Source organism: Anolis carolinensis, chromosome 1 (genome assembly GCF_035594765.1).
Source record: "Anolis carolinensis isolate JA03-04 chromosome 1, rAnoCar3.1.pri, whole genome shotgun sequence".
In the NCBI taxonomy this organism is placed as follows: Eukaryota; Metazoa; Chordata; class Lepidosauria; order Squamata; family Dactyloidae; genus Anolis; species Anolis carolinensis.
Genome location: NC_085841.1, coordinates 314,035,361 through 314,052,011, shown reverse-complemented (window position 1 = coordinate 314,052,011; position 16,651 = coordinate 314,035,361). Strand labels below are relative to the sequence as shown.

The 16,651-nt window shown below is 41.2% G+C and overlaps 1 protein-coding gene across 2 annotated transcripts in view; it reads left to right on the top strand.

The window, feature by feature from the left end:
* Positions 1-16,196, top strand: part of bahd1 (bromo adjacent homology domain containing 1) — a 97,900-nt gene extending 81,704 nt beyond the window's left edge. For both annotated transcript variants that reach the window (XM_062968180.1, XM_062968181.1), the window contains exons 3-7: positions 304-665; positions 6,154-6,313; positions 10,146-10,222; positions 11,194-11,285; positions 12,877-16,196. In XM_062968180.1, the coding sequence (XP_062824250.1) occupies positions 304-665; positions 6,154-6,313; positions 10,146-10,222; positions 11,194-11,285; positions 12,877-13,066 (881 nt within the window). In that variant the 3' untranslated portion in view covers positions 13,067-16,196. The remainder of the gene's footprint in view (positions 1-303; positions 666-6,153; positions 6,314-10,145; positions 10,223-11,193; positions 11,286-12,876) is intronic.
* The last annotated feature ends 455 nt before the right edge of the window (positions 16,197-16,651 follow it).

Below are 16,651 nucleotides of genomic sequence, written 5' to 3'. Positions count from 1 at the left end.
AGGTTTTGATGGATGTGTCATTATTTGGCCATGGCACTTAGCTGTTGAAAATATTCTATAAACTGTGTCTAGAGTGAGGTGGAAGCATGATCTTGTAATGATCTTTGCTGGGTCTGAAACGCCATTATTATGATGTCTCCGCTAATGCTATGACACTTAACTTCTGTTGGTAATATTTTTTGTGTAACCATTGTTGGATGGTGCTATAGCATTCACCTCATTTCTGATATGTCCCAGTAACACTGGGAGCTAAATCTTTCTCATCATGTCTTGCTCTTTCACCTTTATCTCTTCTCTTTGTAGACAGCTGCAAGTCTCTGGACCAGCTGAGCCTAACAATCCCTGTGGCAGGGCACCCTGTTTCTCCTGCCCACCCACTCTCAGGATGTCCGGTACCCAGTGTGCCACCAGCTGCAGAACCCGTTCCTCACTTGCAGACGCCCAACTCAGAGCCCCAGACGATGGCCCGCGAATGCCCACAGAGCTCCAAGCCTCCCAGCGGCTCTAAATCCGGCCTCCGGAACACAACCAGCTGTTTACATGTATCTGACAGCAAATCGGCTGGGGCCCACTCTCATCCAAAGCAGCAACGCATTAACCGGAGGAGAGCCACAAATGGCTGGATTCCTATTGGTGCAGCCTCTGAGAAGGCGGTGTATGTGGTGGTAAGCATTTCTGCACACTGTTGTTGAATGGTGGGCCTCTTTATACCAGGTTTTTTCCCTAAAACTAGGATTCAAGGCAGCTTCTAAATTAAAACAATTGCATCATAGTTAAAATGTACAAAACAATATTAAAATAGAGTTAAATTATTGACTGAAAATTGTTTCAAACATGCTGTTAAAAGTATATCGTAAAACAAGATGTACACCCTCTTTAAAGGCTGTATTTAAAAACTTGCAGTTCTCAAAAGCCCCTCAGAATTTTTATATATATATATATATATATATATATATATATATATATATATATATATATAAAAAACTATTATTACCCACCCACCCACCCCCCCCCCCCCCCGCCCCACCGCCACCTTTCCTTATGTCTTGAAGCGGGGTATTGAGAAAAGGGCATGCGAAAGTCACCAAGAAAGCCCTATCACACTTCCTCACAAATTATATGTGTGAAGGCAGTCGACTGAAAGGAGAACCTCTCAAAATATTAGGGTCTGCCAGATAGCCAGAACCTAAACAATGAAAAGCTTAAAGATTATATCTAACACATCTGAATAGTGCTGGAGAACAGATAGGTTACCAACAAACCTGTTGCAATAAAGGGGTTTTGTGTGCTTCCTGTAACCCACCCTAGCAAAATGACTGTAGTGCTTTGTACTAACTGAAGTTTCCAAAGACTATTGAAAGGCAATCCCACATAAAACACTTTCTGTTGTTGTGTGCCTTCATTCTGTTTCCAATTTATGGTGACCCTAACGGAAACCTATTGCAGGGTTTTCTAAGGCTTAGAGTGTGTGACTTACCCAAAGTCACCCAGCAGGTTTTCACGGCCAAGCAGGAATTTGAACCCTAGTCCAGCATCCAAACCACTGTGCCACATTGGCTTTCTTGCAGTATTCCAAATGGAATGCAACCAATATGTATACACTTTGCCAGATCAAACATTTCCAAGAACGGGTGCAGTTGGCACTCTGGCTTTGAGCAGGCGAGTCCTTCTCTCTCAGCAAGTGGAGCCAAAGGATGAGTATTACTGTAGGATAAAAGCAAAGCAAAGGGAGCCAAACAAATTTATATTGAGCCAGGATTGTTTGTGACAGAATACTCTGGCCTGGTGCCAAGAATTCCCTGCACCTGCTCCTCAGCGTTGGAAAAATCCTCTGGCTCAGCAACTGCTGAGTCAACCTTCGAGATGGAAGGCCTCATTAGCAAGAGGAGCCGGATGTCTTGTGGCAGCCCTGCAGCGAGGACAGCCGCGCCAAGGGGGTTGGAAGCAACTTGCCTTTGGCTCCAGAAGGGCTGTGCTGAAAACGTGGTTCAGCCTAATGGATTTTGAAGGATGTTTTCCTTGGGGAAAGGTATTGGGATAACTAAGCATCAGATAAAACAGTGACCTCAAGAAACTTAAAGTCTCAGAAAGAAGACATGTAGAATACAAAACAGAATAGAGCTAAAAGGAAAGATCTGGAGCTTACAGAAGAAGTATCAGGGCACTTCCGGACAGGGCTTAAATCTGCTTCGGAGCGGGTTAAAAAAACCTGCTCCAAAGCAGGTTTGAGTCTCCACACTCTTCTGAAAGACCCAAACTTTCACGGGAGGTCTTTAAAAAGTCTTAAAGAACAAGGAAAACTTACCAGTTTGCCATTAGGTCTCTCTGGAAGCCTCCTGGAGCGTATCAATGACGCACCAGGAGGTGAGGGGGAGCGATCTTCCACCCTGGCTCCTACTGGGTCATTGATACGTTCCAGGAGGCTTCCAGAGAGGCATAACAGCGACCCGGTAAGTTTTTCTTGTCTTTTAAGGCTTTGTGGGGGGAGAAGCCCAAAGAACCGAGGTGGGTTGTGGGGACTGAGCCCAGGACTGTGGAAGCAGTCCCGTGGGTCAGTCCCCAAGGCCCAGGTCTAATGGAGTATCAGAGTAATTTGGGACAAAGCAAGGTTTATTTGCTTTGTCTCAAATTACTTCGCTTTTACCGGATACATTATTTGAATGCCTCCATTAAAAGTGCGACAGGGACCGCATTTTGGACCCTGTCTGGAAGGGTCCTCAGAGTAGAAGAGAAACTGCTGATAATGTGTTTGTTGTTGTTAACTGCCAGCAAGTTGACTTTGACTTATGTCAAAGGGAGGGACCTCCAAATCCATCCTATCTACACTCCCGCTCATGTCTTGCAAATTCAGGACCACGGCTTCCCTGATTGAGTTCATACCTCTGGAATGTGGCCTTTTTCTTATCCTACTGCCTCCTCCTTTACCAAGCATTATTGTCTTTTTTTTTTTATAAGGGAGTCATGTCTTCTCATGATATGGCCAAAATATGGCAGCCTCATTTTGTCTTCTAGGGAGAGTTCAGGCTTGATTCGCTCTAGAACCCATTTATTGGTCTGTATAGCACTCCATGGTCCTGATGATAGTTACTACTAAAAATTATGTGTGATACCGGAGAATCTGGAAAAAGAAACCACCGAAAGACCTTTTCTGTATTTCCAGTAGTCTAGTGTTTAGTTTTTGAACTGGAAAAACTTAGGGCATGTTTAGGGCCTGGCATGTCCAACTGTCAATAATGTGTTGCTTTGACACTTTTGCAAGATATCCTGCAAATCTGTCACCTGGGATAGCCTATAAGTAACCTAAAATTGCCCCTCTATTTGGGGAAAAGAAGATGAGTCCCAGCTCCACTTACAGATCCACTTCCTGTTATTCACCTCTTTTTGTTGTAGGAGGATCTCATTATGGCACGTGACATCAAGGCACTGATAGCACATAATTGAAATACTTAATAAGTTATTGAGGCATAAATTGTAAGAGGGAAAAAGATTGGTGCAAGGAAGTCCTTTTCACAATATCCTTCACAGAATTATCCCACAGAGAAAGAAGGGATATCTATTTTCTTTTTTAAATAAAACAACAACAAACTGCAATCCTATACTCTTTCAGATTTAAGCAGCATCAATCAGTACACCTGAATATATGTATCAGTATATTTTACATTTCTTGCCCTTGGTATTGTTACTTGTAGTACTAGACTCACAGGGATATGATGAAATGGGCTGTTTAGATAGCACCCATACCTTATATCAGGATTTAGCAGAGCCCAGATGTAATGAGTTAAACATGAAAGAATAATCTTTTTCTCATTACTCTTTTCAGCAAAAAGCTTATGGTAAATAATTAGTTTTTTAAAAAAAAATTGAATATTATGAATGAAATATTAAATTTCTCTTTTGACTTTCAGTTTAAATTTTATTTACAGTTTAAAGTAAATCTTGTTAAATGCTAGTTAAACCTATCCTTAGAGCCATTCATTTTATGAATCCATGATCACATCACCTTATTGAACAACCTGTAATTGAATAGGTAAAAAGCAGTAATACATGTGCTTCTGTTTTAGTCTGTGAAACAGAAATGACAGCAGGGATATAGGAATAGGTGATCTCATTCTGGTTTTAAAAGTTGGATATGCAAGAAAAATGATTTTTTTAAAAACAAGCAGAATTGCATGGTGGTCTTTGAATGCAAAGTTAAAGAACCACCATCATCTGCATCCATGGGCCTCTTTCCTTCTGTGTTTGCTGTTCCATCTGCTCCTCTGGGGGACTGTCCCAGGTATAACACACAAATGAGGCACCTAAAAACTGCCTGTACACTGGTGCTATATTAATATGTATACATATTTAAGGAGAGTCTTCATCCAGTAGTGCTCCAATACCAAGTGCGAAAAAAATATGTAACATTTTAAGATACCTTTTCTAAAAATTGAGACCCAAATTCAGTTTTTAGTCCTACTAGAATCAACCCATTGAGTCAATGGAATTTGACAATTTAAGTGCAGACTTGCCAACCTCACATTTCATTTACTGGATCTAGTCTTGCTGGATTAACAATTTAAGTGTTCCTTTGATATACATATGAAATTGACTTACTTACTTACTAAATCTAATGGATGCTTGTACTCACAGTTAAAATGTTGTGTTGTTGAGTGTATGTTTGTGGATATTAATTTACTACTCATTTTTATTTTTTTAATGTAATATAACCTGTCTGGGGACCAAAAACAGCGTACAAATTTACTAAAATAGTTACATCATCTAGTTTACCAGCTGTTAGGATTTCCGGGAGTTGAAAGCTAAAACATTTGGGGACCCACAGGTTGAGAACCATTGATTTAGATAACATAACTTAAGAATTACACAACTGTACCCTCCTAGATGTGATAATGTAGTAGTATGAGCTATTGGCTGCTGCTTTGCTTTGAGCTTCTAAGAAAGAAACAAACAAAAATAGTCAATGGGCACTTTTGCTCAAAAATGCTGCCATTTTTTGTCACACTGGGGGCGGGGGGGAGGAGACCCTATCAATTCCCACAACAAATAGCTTAAGTGCTGTTGTAAACTCCTTTAGTGAGTTGTAAATTTGCACGTAGTTTTGAGCAGATTTTTACTGTTTATCAAAAATACATTAAAATTCTGGGAGAAACCTTATGTAAATAGTTGGTTTGAATTGGAATTTTCTTTTGTTGAGTTAAATCAACCTATTTTAATCATTTTAAAGCAGTGTAAAGAGGAAAGAAGATGCTTTTTGGTGCAATCTTTTCTAGTAATTTTAAAGCTTTTCCCAGGGATTTGTAGAAGGATTTTGATGGGATTATTTTCATGTTTTGTGTCATCCTCTTAATCAGTCCTAAGGGTTTTTTGTTGGTTTGTTTGAAAGTAACAATGGAACATAATTGAAAAGCAGAGAGCAATGCAAGAAGTTTTTGTTTAAACGCTGCATTGATTAACAGCAACAAATTACTGCTATGATACAGGAGTGGGTGAAATGTCACCCTCTGGATGTTGGACTGCAACTCCCATCATTCTAGGGAGTTGCAGTCCAACTTCGGTAGGCGTGTGTGTGTGTGTCGCAATTTCTGTTGCTTCTATAATAAGTAATAGGGGAAAATGCTTTTTAAAACCTAAGTTTTCTAAGCTCTGGCAGGTTTGTCGTAGACAATGTGAGGACTTACGACTTGTGCACTTAAAAAGTATTTCGTTTTCAGCATCCTTACAACTTACTAGACTGTGCTGTAGTGCTTTCTACTTCAAATATTAAAGCTGATTTCTTTCATAGGGCGGGGAATTTACCTTGCAGTCTTGCACAGACTCAAACGTTAAAGGGATGCTTTCCTTAAACCTAATGTGAACTAATTGGTCCCCCCCCCTCTTTTTCCCCCCTGGTATAATCATTGTTGCCTTTCATCTGAGCAGTGTGGGGGATTTTTTTTTGCTTCCGAAATGAACCCACCAGGAAGCGAGATGCCTCCTGCTGCTTCATATACTCCAGCTTCTCCATGGGGTTCTCCGGCAGCAAAGGCACACACCCGTTTCAGCAGAACGTGTTTGACTTGGCGTACATGGTTTAAAGGAAGCCAGGGGCTGTTTCTCCCGCATTGTTTTCCCAGGCTCACTACTCTTGTTGGCGCTCTCCCTTGTCAATATTTGTAGAATGAACCGGAGCCAGCTGTTCGCAAGAGCTACCAGGCGGTGGAGAGAGATGGTGAGATCATCCGGGTCCGAGACACAGTCCTCTTGAAATCAGGACCACGAAAGAAATCGATGCCTTACGTGGCAAAGATATCTGCCCTTTGGGAAGACCCCAAAACAGGTATCGGACAGATAAAATGACTATATGATGATCCCCAGTGTAAAATGTTGTGGAGAATTGACAAGGAATGTAACCAGGCAACACCCTCTCTGGACAGAAACGAGGGGCCCTTTAATGTAGCGAACTTTAGGGTTACAGTGTTCCCTCACTACTTCGCGGTTCACTTTTCGCGGATTCACTGTTTCGCGGTTTTTCAATATACTCTAAAAGACTATTATAAATCATAAAAAATTACAATTTACAGCCTAAGAAAGGGAGGAAGGAGAAGCCAACGGGAGAGAAAAGGAGCCCAAGCAGCAATGGGAGGAGAAGGAGGTGATTTATTAACACACAATTGGTTGATAAAGACTTAAAATAGTGTATAACTACTAAAATAATGTATAAATATTAAAATAAATATAGCGTCCCTACTTTGTGGGTTTTCACTTATTGCGGGTGGTCCTGGATATCGCTAACCCCAGCGATAAGTGAGGGAACACTGTATAATTCTCTTTTAACTTCAGTGACATCACCTTATGGAATTTTGGGATTTGCAGTTTAGGGTTATTTAGGATTCTCAGCCAAAAATATATAGTGCTTCACCTACCATATACTCCAGAATGATATGTAGTAATTGGCCATGGCAGATAAAGTGGAATCACGGTGCTACAGTTTCATAGTGTGAAATAATAATAATAATAATAATAATAATAATAATAATAATTATTATTATTATTATTATCATCATCATCATCATCATTATCATCATCATTACCTTGTTTTTCTCCCTTTGGATCTTTTTTTCTTCAGATCCAAAGCAGCTCACAATTATTTAAAAAATGCAACACAAAAATTAAAATAGAATTAAACCTACAAGTCAGTTAAAATCACTTAGAATACATAGAAATGGTTACAACAAGAAAAACACTATGCAGGTGACTCTTAATTTCTGCTCACATCTCCCAGTTTTATTAAATGATGTTGTCCAAATTAAGAGAGAACAAATGGAATCTAAAGGTCGCCGTGTCAAAGTGCAAAGAATAGGATTGGCAGAACACATGGAAGTAGCAAGCCAAGTGGGTTTTACTTGTGGAGGTGAAAAAATCATGCCCGAGACAGAAAAAAAACATCCTGTTGTTCTCAATGTGGTGATGAATTACCAGTAAGGGCAGGAGCTCCCAGTCGTGCAGTGAATTAAACCCTTGTGCCAGGAAGCAGGGCGAGTTCCCATCTGTCAGCTCCAGCTTCCCATGCAGGGAAATGGGAGAAGCCTCCCACAGGATGGTAAAACATCCAGGCCTCCCCTGGGCAACATCCTTGCAGACGGCCAATTCTCTCACACCAGAAGCAACTTGCAGTTTCTCAAGTCACTCCTGACACACACACAAAAAAAATACCAGCATGGGCAACTGGCAGCCTGTATATTATATTTCAGCCTCTTTTAAAAATTATTTTGAGGCCTATGTGTTTTCTGTCCAAAACAGTGGTAGATGAGAATATCCCAGAGTGTCTGCAATATTTCAGCAGTCTTTGGACTCCTTTCATTAGGCATTCATTGACCAGTTGTGGAGTCGGAAAAGACCTCTAGTAAGGATGACAGCTGTGTGTGTGTGACACACTCCTTTTTCACCCTGAATGACCCTTCCTTGAGTGACAGGCTGTCCCCAGCACTTCTCCCTTAACAACACAGATGCCTCTAAAACAGGATGTGAATCTGGTGTCCCACAGGCCTCATGTGGCCCTGGGACTGTTATTTTCTGAACTCTGACACCCATTGTGGAAATCTGAATTTTCCCCCAGGATCAAACAATTTTTGATCCTAGATGATTCCAGTAATAATAATTTTGTATTAAAGCAAACATTTTGCTCTTTCCCCCACAGGTCACACTCATTTTAGGTATGGGAGGAGAGTTAGTGCTAATTCCAGTGTGTCTTAGGGACTATAACTTGGCCACGAAAGATGGCTTCCTTGGTGCATTTGTCTCTTATTTCAGAGAAATCTAGACATTCGCTGGGTGTCTCTGTGTTATAGAGCAAGAAGAGAAAGCTGTAATGTAATCATGGTTGAAAGCTTTCATGATAATTCATGATGATTCCTGGATTCTGTTCACTTCTCATATTGGTGTCAAGAACGGCAACTTCTGGTTCTTGGCTGAGGTCCAGTTGTTGTGGATGTTTGCCCTGAAAACACTTGTACCAATTTGCTGATTCGAGCTTCTTAGCAACAGCTGTTCCAACATGATTTTTAGCAGCCAGAATGTCATGAACCTCTAATTAGGCTAATGTTCTTTATAGTTTGCAGTCTGGAAACATTACAAAGCTTTGATTTTTGCCGGCTTGTCATAGTCTTGCTGCTAACAACTAGTCTCATGTTGCAGCGGGAATAAACAGAAAAAAAATATTTGGTGATGGGAATACTTAGCTATTGATAATTATAACCCCAGCCATTTAGTATTGTGTTTGGGGGTGAATTTGAGCTACTTGAAAGAGGCCTAAGCAAGTCAGTCCAAAATGGATTGGGCAACATCTTGAGATGGATGGATGGATGCACACTGAACACTATCAGTTGCTGCCAAAATATTGGAATGTCCTCCAATGTCATAGCATTTAACTGGACTGCAGAGCAGAACCTTCTCTTTCTTTCCCTTGGGAACATTTATAATAGCAATAATAACAATGTATACCAATTCAGTAGTAATAATACGACATTGTTATTTTTGCCATATTCCTTTATATCCTTCCCTTTTCCAATATAGGGACTCAATGGAGCTTACATAATGTTAAAACCAATGCATATTACAATATAGAAACATCAGTACAATACATTTAAGTGATGTTAAAATGGAATTAAACATCTATAAGCATAAAACCATTTGAAAATACATTAGAAGACAAGAATCAACAAGGTAGAACCCCATTAAAAGTCCATTGCAGTATTTTCTGAGAATCGAAAATGTTTTCAGTCATCAGAGAAGCTAGCCCAGATTTTAGTTGTAGCGCTGCCAGTTCTCACTGGTACAGATCTATGAATGGTGGCACCACTGTTTTTTGTATCAGTGCTTTGACATCATCAGTGAGGGCAGCTGGGCATGTAAAAGAAATAGCCTTATGGGTGGTGGGTATTTATGCCTCTAAAACATGTTTCCTCCTTCCATTGTATTATAAAATTGAGTGGCTCAGAACTCAATGAGGAATATTTGATTTTTTTCTCACTAGATGGTCATTTGAAGGATGATGAGCAGTGGAGCAATTTGATAGGTACCTTCATGACAACCAGTCCTATTGTACTTAAGTTCTCTCCAAGGTTACGGTCTCAGAGAATAAGGAAGGGAGTCCTCATTACTACCAGCATTTACTTACTTATTTGTATAGCGCCATTAATACACATGGCACTTCACAGAATAAAACAGTAAGGGAAGTTAGCCCTGCCAAAGACATGCAATCCATTTTTAAAAAATGGGAAGGAAGGTGTAAACCAGATACAGTCCAGTTGCAAAATAAGCTATCTATACAAATATCAAAACCAATGCACTACAAGCTAACTAATGTGTATAATCAAAATATAGAAAATTATGGAACTGATTGCTTTCATAGGGTAGGGAACTGTAATTTCCTCCGTATTTCAGGAGTGGTTTTGGAGATTTTAAAAAAAGGGAGATAAGTTTTTCCAAAGCATGGAGTGAGAAGCAATTGAGAGGTCAGAATGGCATACACCAGTCAGTAGTCACGTCTCTGGTTTTGTTTGTGAGCTGAGTTTATTTGCAGTGAAGGAATATACGGAGAACTCAATTGTGTCTTATCTGTGTGCTTCCTCTTTTCAATTAATGCAAAAACATACCTTGCCTCCTTCCAGGGGAACTGATGATGAGCCTCCTGTGGTATTACAGACCAGAGCACACTCAGGGAGGCCGCAACCCTAGCATGCATCAGGTGAGCTGCCAGTATCAGAAAAACTTGTTCCCTTCGAATCCCAAAGTAGCCCAATGGCTGTGCCCCTTCTTCATGCTCCTTTGTTGGTAGTTTCCCTGGTAGTGTGCAGCTTTTTCCTATTCTAAAAGTAAAAATTCCTCTCTTAAAACTGGCAATGAGGATTGAAGTTTAAAAAAAACCACTAGGATCCATTCATTTTGTCTGGCCCCCACTGGGATCAAGCCCAAGAACATTGCTAAAATTGAATTTGGGCTGGAAAAGGTTGTCATCCTTTGGTTTCTATAATACTAAGGATGATAATCATAACCGCACAACCATTTTTTTGCAAAGAAAGGACATACCTGTCTCTTAGATGCATAGCTGCTTGACCATGACTAGGTGAACCAGCATTTCTGTTTGTGTAGTCAGCTTGGGTTGATTTTGTAAACATTTATAGCAGAGCTTTCCAAACATTTCATGTTGGTGATGCACCTTTTAGACATTTTGCAACACAGTAATTCAGTGTTACTCGCAAACCAGATGCCTTATAACAGATAAGAACACCTATTTAAATTGTAATAGTGAAATGTTATATGGACACAACATATCTCATGAAAACTTTTCATTTATATTTTAAAACTATGTATGATTTGTTGTTTATTTCAAATAGATTCAGAGGTTTCTTGTTACTATCATGTGATACACCTATGTACTGCATCCAACACACTAGCGTGTCGAGACACACAGTTTCTCTGATTTATAGTATTTCATACTTTGGTGAGTACTCTGAATTGGAAGCCAGTAAAGGTTGGTGCTCCAATGCCTCACCTGAAATATTCATGATATTTAGTCAGCTTTAACTATCCTGAAAACGCACTTGTGTCTGTTTCAGAAATTCACCAAAAGATTAACATGTAGTGAGCATAAGCCATCATGGATTGCAGCCCCCTCTATCAAATGGTTATGATGCCCATTATTGTGCTCTCTTACAGAATGAGATCTTTGCATCCCGACATCAGGACGAAAACAGTGTTGCCTGCATTGAGGAGAAGTGCTATGTTCTGACCTTTGCAGAGTACTGCAGGTAGGTGGTGCTCTTTACCTGCATTTGCTTCTTCCATACAGAGAACTCTGCAGAATGGCTGGTGCCTTGGTTACCCACATGCTGACCTATAATCCCGTTTGGCTTTCCTTGTTGGTAGGCAGTAGGCATGCTACCCTGGGAATCTCAGCTATTTTTAATGGGTTCCTCTTGGCCTGTGTGAAAGAAATTGCCTCCCTCCTTTTTTTTTGGTTTCCAAACTGCCTGTCCACCTGCCTATCCATTACTTCAGGAAATAATAATATGTGCATACATATTTGATGTGCTGTGCAGTGTATAAATTGTGAGTCAGCAAAAACATGCAAACCCCTAAAACCAGAGGCAGTTTAAAAACCAGGAATCTCTTCCTCTGACAAAGCCTCTGACAAAATGTGAGGCTTACACTCTTTCTGGAAGGAATGTTTGATGGAATGTTAGTTCTTGCCCGTTAGCTGTGGCTAAACTCCTGTGCCTTGGTTGAAGGCCTTCCAGTTTGTCCAACCTGTAGGTAAGGATTTTCATAGTGGGCAGTTTGTCATCTTCTAGATTGTTGGTTTTAGAAATCCTTCTTCAATTTTAATAAATAAATAAATAAATAAAATGATCAAAGACAAATGTTAATCTCTGCCTACCTAGTTTATGGAGGTAAAATTCCTTTCATATTGGGGAGGGGGCTTATATTTGTTGCTTTGAATTGAGTCTGAGGCTGCATCCACACTGTAGTGTGGATGCAGTTTGACACCACTTTAATTGCATCACTCAGCATTATGAAAATCATGGGAGTTGTAATTTTACAAAGGCTTTACACTTCTCTGTCAAAGAATGCTGGTGCTTGCCAAACTACAAATCCCAGGATTCCATAGCACCGAGCCATGTTAAAGTTGTGACAAGCAGCATTAATTCTACAAGTAGATCCACCCTAGGTCTGCAGCAGGTAGGATTTCAGAGGACATCAGTACAGAAGAGCCAGTTGGACTAGTCTATTTTAATGCACCAGGTGCAGTGTCTATCTTTCTGTGTCATGACTTATTATGTAACCATCTTGTGTCTTTGTAGAAAGTCAGCATGATTAGTTTTAAGTGTGCCAGTGCAAACTGGTTTACACGTATAGTATTTATTGAGTAAGCAAGCACTTAAAGAGCAGAGGGAAGTTCCACTTGACCATTCCCAGTTCAATTACCATGTGCTTTCCTTTGTATGGCTTGACATACTTAAAAACATGGCAAAAGTGCCATCATGATTATTAAAATAGTGTCTAGGGGAATTTGGGTTTTTTTATTTTTGCAAAAGAGCATTTTGCATTATCCATTTGTTGGATAATGTGGCATTTTACATTTGCCAGTCAAGGCATTAGATGGTGATATTGCATCTCTCTGTCATTTTTCCTTCTATGAATATCCTGGAAAGTTTTTTTTTGGGGGGGGGGGTGTTACTCACTTCAGGATTTTTTCTTAGTTTCACCCCAATGTTTTCTTCAATTGAGAAATGCCTGCAGTAGTAACACTGAAACTTTAAACTCTCATAATTAATGTGCTGCAGCCAGCGGCATTTGTCCAAGAAACTAGAGTGACACTACTACCTAACTCTCTTCCAGATTTTGTGCCTTGGCAAAGCGTCGAGTTGAGGGGATCCCAGGCAAGAAAACCATGATGGTTCCTCCCTCAGAAGAGTATTCAACCCCTCCTCATCGCAAGGTGCCAGAGGACACCGACCCGGAGCTGGTTTTCCTCTGCCGTCATGTCTATGACTTCAGACATGGGCGCATCTTGAAGAATCCCCAATAACGGAGCCCAGCAACTGTGGGGTTTAACAAGTGGCAAAAGAGGGCCAAGGGCAGACTGACCTCATTCCCAGTGCATGCTCCCAACCTTTGCGGAGCAGTGCCCATAGGCACAGAGCAGAATGCCTAAGCACCCGATTCTCTGCATTTGGGAACAGATTTCCTGTTCAGGCAGATGTTCAAAGCACAGCACTTCATATAAAGAGCATAAATGGAAATATATATCTGTAGAGAAACGTGTGTGTATATAGATATAGGTGCTCGCTTCTGTAATCTATATCTATATGTACAATGATTTTCATATATGGGGAGGAAAGGCGTGAGCTGGGCCAAGGGATAAAAGCCAGTAAACTGAATCCAGAGTCAAGCCAGTCTTGGTGGGGATGGTTAGAACAGACGGGAAAGTGCGGTGCCCCTGATATAATCCCTGTGACATCTCCTTGAGCTTTGAAGCAAACCCGTATTCTGGAGACGTTAATGTCCTTGGTATCCTTTTCACATGCTGACTACATTTCTCTTTGCAAGCAAAAGAAGGATCGCAAACCAAGTATGGTTGTCTAGTCAGACTAGGGTATTCTAGCTTCTCTGAAGTGGGAAAGATATGATAGGGGATCACTCACTGTTGTGGGAAAGTTGAATATCTTTGTAAGACTGTGATCCTAAGCCACTTGCTTAGTGGGAGTTTCTGTTGAGATCAGTGGAGAATACTTTGAAGTAAATGTGATTCAGATGAGGATATGTGAAAGAAGGCCCATCTTTAACGACCACACTTCTTCTTGTGTGTGTGGTGGGTGGTGCACCTGAAAAGCTCTCAGAATATGAGAGAAGTGACAGCTGCTACAATACTGATCTCTCTCCTCCACAAGTCTGGGGAGACGTCCCTTCTGCTGATAAAAATAGTTTATATTCTCCCCCCCCCCAATTCCATTTCCTTCATTCTCATTTGCAGTCCTTGTAGAACCCAGACTTGCACACTCCAGGGTACTGGGGAAGGCTAGAAACCAGAGTTAAAAGAAATGACAAGGTACTGCTTGAGCTGCATTTTCTCAAACAGGTATCTTAACCTGACCGGCTTAACCTGGTAGGCTGTTACCTGTCTACCTCTCTTCTCTCCCGGCACCTCCGCTCCCTCGAATCTCAAACACTGACATCCAAGCATGCCCGCCAAGGCGAGACTCTGGCTCCCAAGTGAGAGGTTTTACATTTTGAGAAACTGCTACCTGATTCCTATGGATACTTCTGCCTCTTGCCTTACATGTATAGCTGTTAGAAATACTTTAGTTTAGCTTTGACACAAAGCTATTTCAGTTAATTCTAAAGCAAACCAAAGGACAGCATAAGAAGAATCCACCGAATCAGTCACACAAAGCTGGGATTCCGTTTGTAGATTGCACTAATTCCGAAGAAGTAAGAATCAACACTGTATCAGTTCATGTACCTGCTGACGGCCAGAGTCGCTCACCTGAACTAGGGACCTGCTTGCGGTGGGTGGGTGGAGGGAGGGGTGTTCCGAACTAGTGTTAAATGATAATAGAAGTGTTCCTACGGCTTTAATATTGTTGTCTTTTACGAGTAGAAGTAGCACTACCTGTACTTGCCCACAGGCTAGATCTGAGAGGTTTTCCACCTGCGCTCTGTATCCGCCTGTCTGGCCTGGAGAAAGTAGCCCCCTCCCACATTCAGTTCCTTGTGAGTGTGTGCTGTGTGTATGTGTGTGTCAACACAAACAGTCCCTACAGATTTGCTCTGCATACCAAAGAGGGGAGAGTGATGGGGAGATAGAGAAAACGGAGAGGTCAGAGCTGCAAGGCTTGGGAAGGAGGTGATTCCTTCAGTGGTCAAGCTGGAAAGTATTCATTCTCGCTCCCACCCTGATTCAGAGCAAGAACCCATGGTTTGACCGTGGTTCCTAGTGCCAAATGTGGTGCCGTGATTTGTCATAACTATGGCTTGGGCACATAGAGGGGCCTCTCAAAAGTAAACTTGTGCTGGAAAGCACACCTTGTTTTATAGCACAGGAGTGGAACGGCAGTTTCCCTATGACTTTTCACTCAGAGCATCATGGAGGCTGGGCTGGGCTGGGCTGAGCTGGTTGGGGAAAACCCTTTGCTTGGTGGAAAGGGAGAACTGGCATCACTCTTGGCCGTCTAAGGGTAAGCGGGAGTGAGTTGGGAGCAATATTGTGGGTTCTGTAACTACTGCCTGTTCTTCCATTCCTCCTCTCCCCGTTGAGGAGGGAATTCTCGAGAAAAACAAGCAACTGGAATAGGAAATGTTCCTATAAATGATATGGGTAAAAGAGTGTGTGTTAGGAGGTGGAGAGTCTGATCTATGCAGATTCAGATTTGGGGTCCCATTTGTGCTGTGACTGGATGGGGTGGGGGAGCAAGGGAAGAAATGGTAGATATCCTCTTTTATGAAAAGAGGGTGATGTTCACGGTGTGGAGACAGGAATCCTCAAATTATTTAATCCAGATTCAAAATTCAGGATGCCTCTGCCTTTCCTGTTAGAGTTTGGAAACTTCAAACTTCAGAAACCAGAGCAACTTCCTTAAACAAAAATTCCGATTTCTACTGCTTCCTCCTCCACCTTTCTCCGGACTCCTCTCCAGGCAGTGGGTTGAAAGGAAAGCCAGCCTCCCCAAGGCAAGAAAGGACTCTGCCTGGGTTCTGGGGTCGGCCGGGGTCCGTGCCCCACTGTCTGGAAAGGCGAAATCCCAGCCCTTCTCTGATTCTGATAAAGTCCAAATCTACTTCAGGCCAAGAAATATTGTTTAAAGACTTGTGTGGTTGTTTTTATGCTGTTTTGCGGACAGCATGTAAATGATTTGAAATGTCTTATCTGAAATGAAAATATTTCATGCTTTTTTAATCTATTAGATATGGAAATATTTTTGAAACTGAAAATGCAGTCCGTAGAATTTAAATTGAAATGTAATACATGTAAAATATATTTTAGTTGATAATTTTGTAAAATGCACTTTTTTGTGTCTCTTCCCTTTGTTTCCCAGATCTGTATTTCAGTGTTTACAGATGGAATGAGAACATTCCCTATACCCTCCTTCTGTGAAAAAGATATATTAGAAGTAATTCTTAAAAATAAATTTGAGAAATTGTATTGATTTAGAAAACAAGGTTTGGTCTTGTAGTGTTCATTTCCAATCTGTGTCAGGGGACACTTCTTGGTAATCATAGAATCCTAGAGTTGGAAGAGACTTTGTGGGCCAACCCCCTGCCAAGAAGCAGGAAGATCACATTCAAAGCACCCCCAACAGATGGCCATCCAGCCTCTGCTTAAAAGCCTCCAAGGAAGGAGCCTCCGCCACAGTCCAGGGCAGAGAGTTCCACTGCTGAACAGCTCTCACAGTGAGGAAGTTCTTCCTAATGTTCAGGTGAAATCTCCTTTCCTGTAGTTTGAAGCCATTGTTCTGTGTCCTATTCTCCAGGGCAGCAGAAAACTAGCTTGCTCCCTCCTCCCTATAATTTCCCATCACATATTTATACATGGCTATCATAGCAATAGCAAAGGACATAGTATATCTTTGAGCCATTAAATTGTAGGCCACCTGCAAGGCAATAATATCAAAGA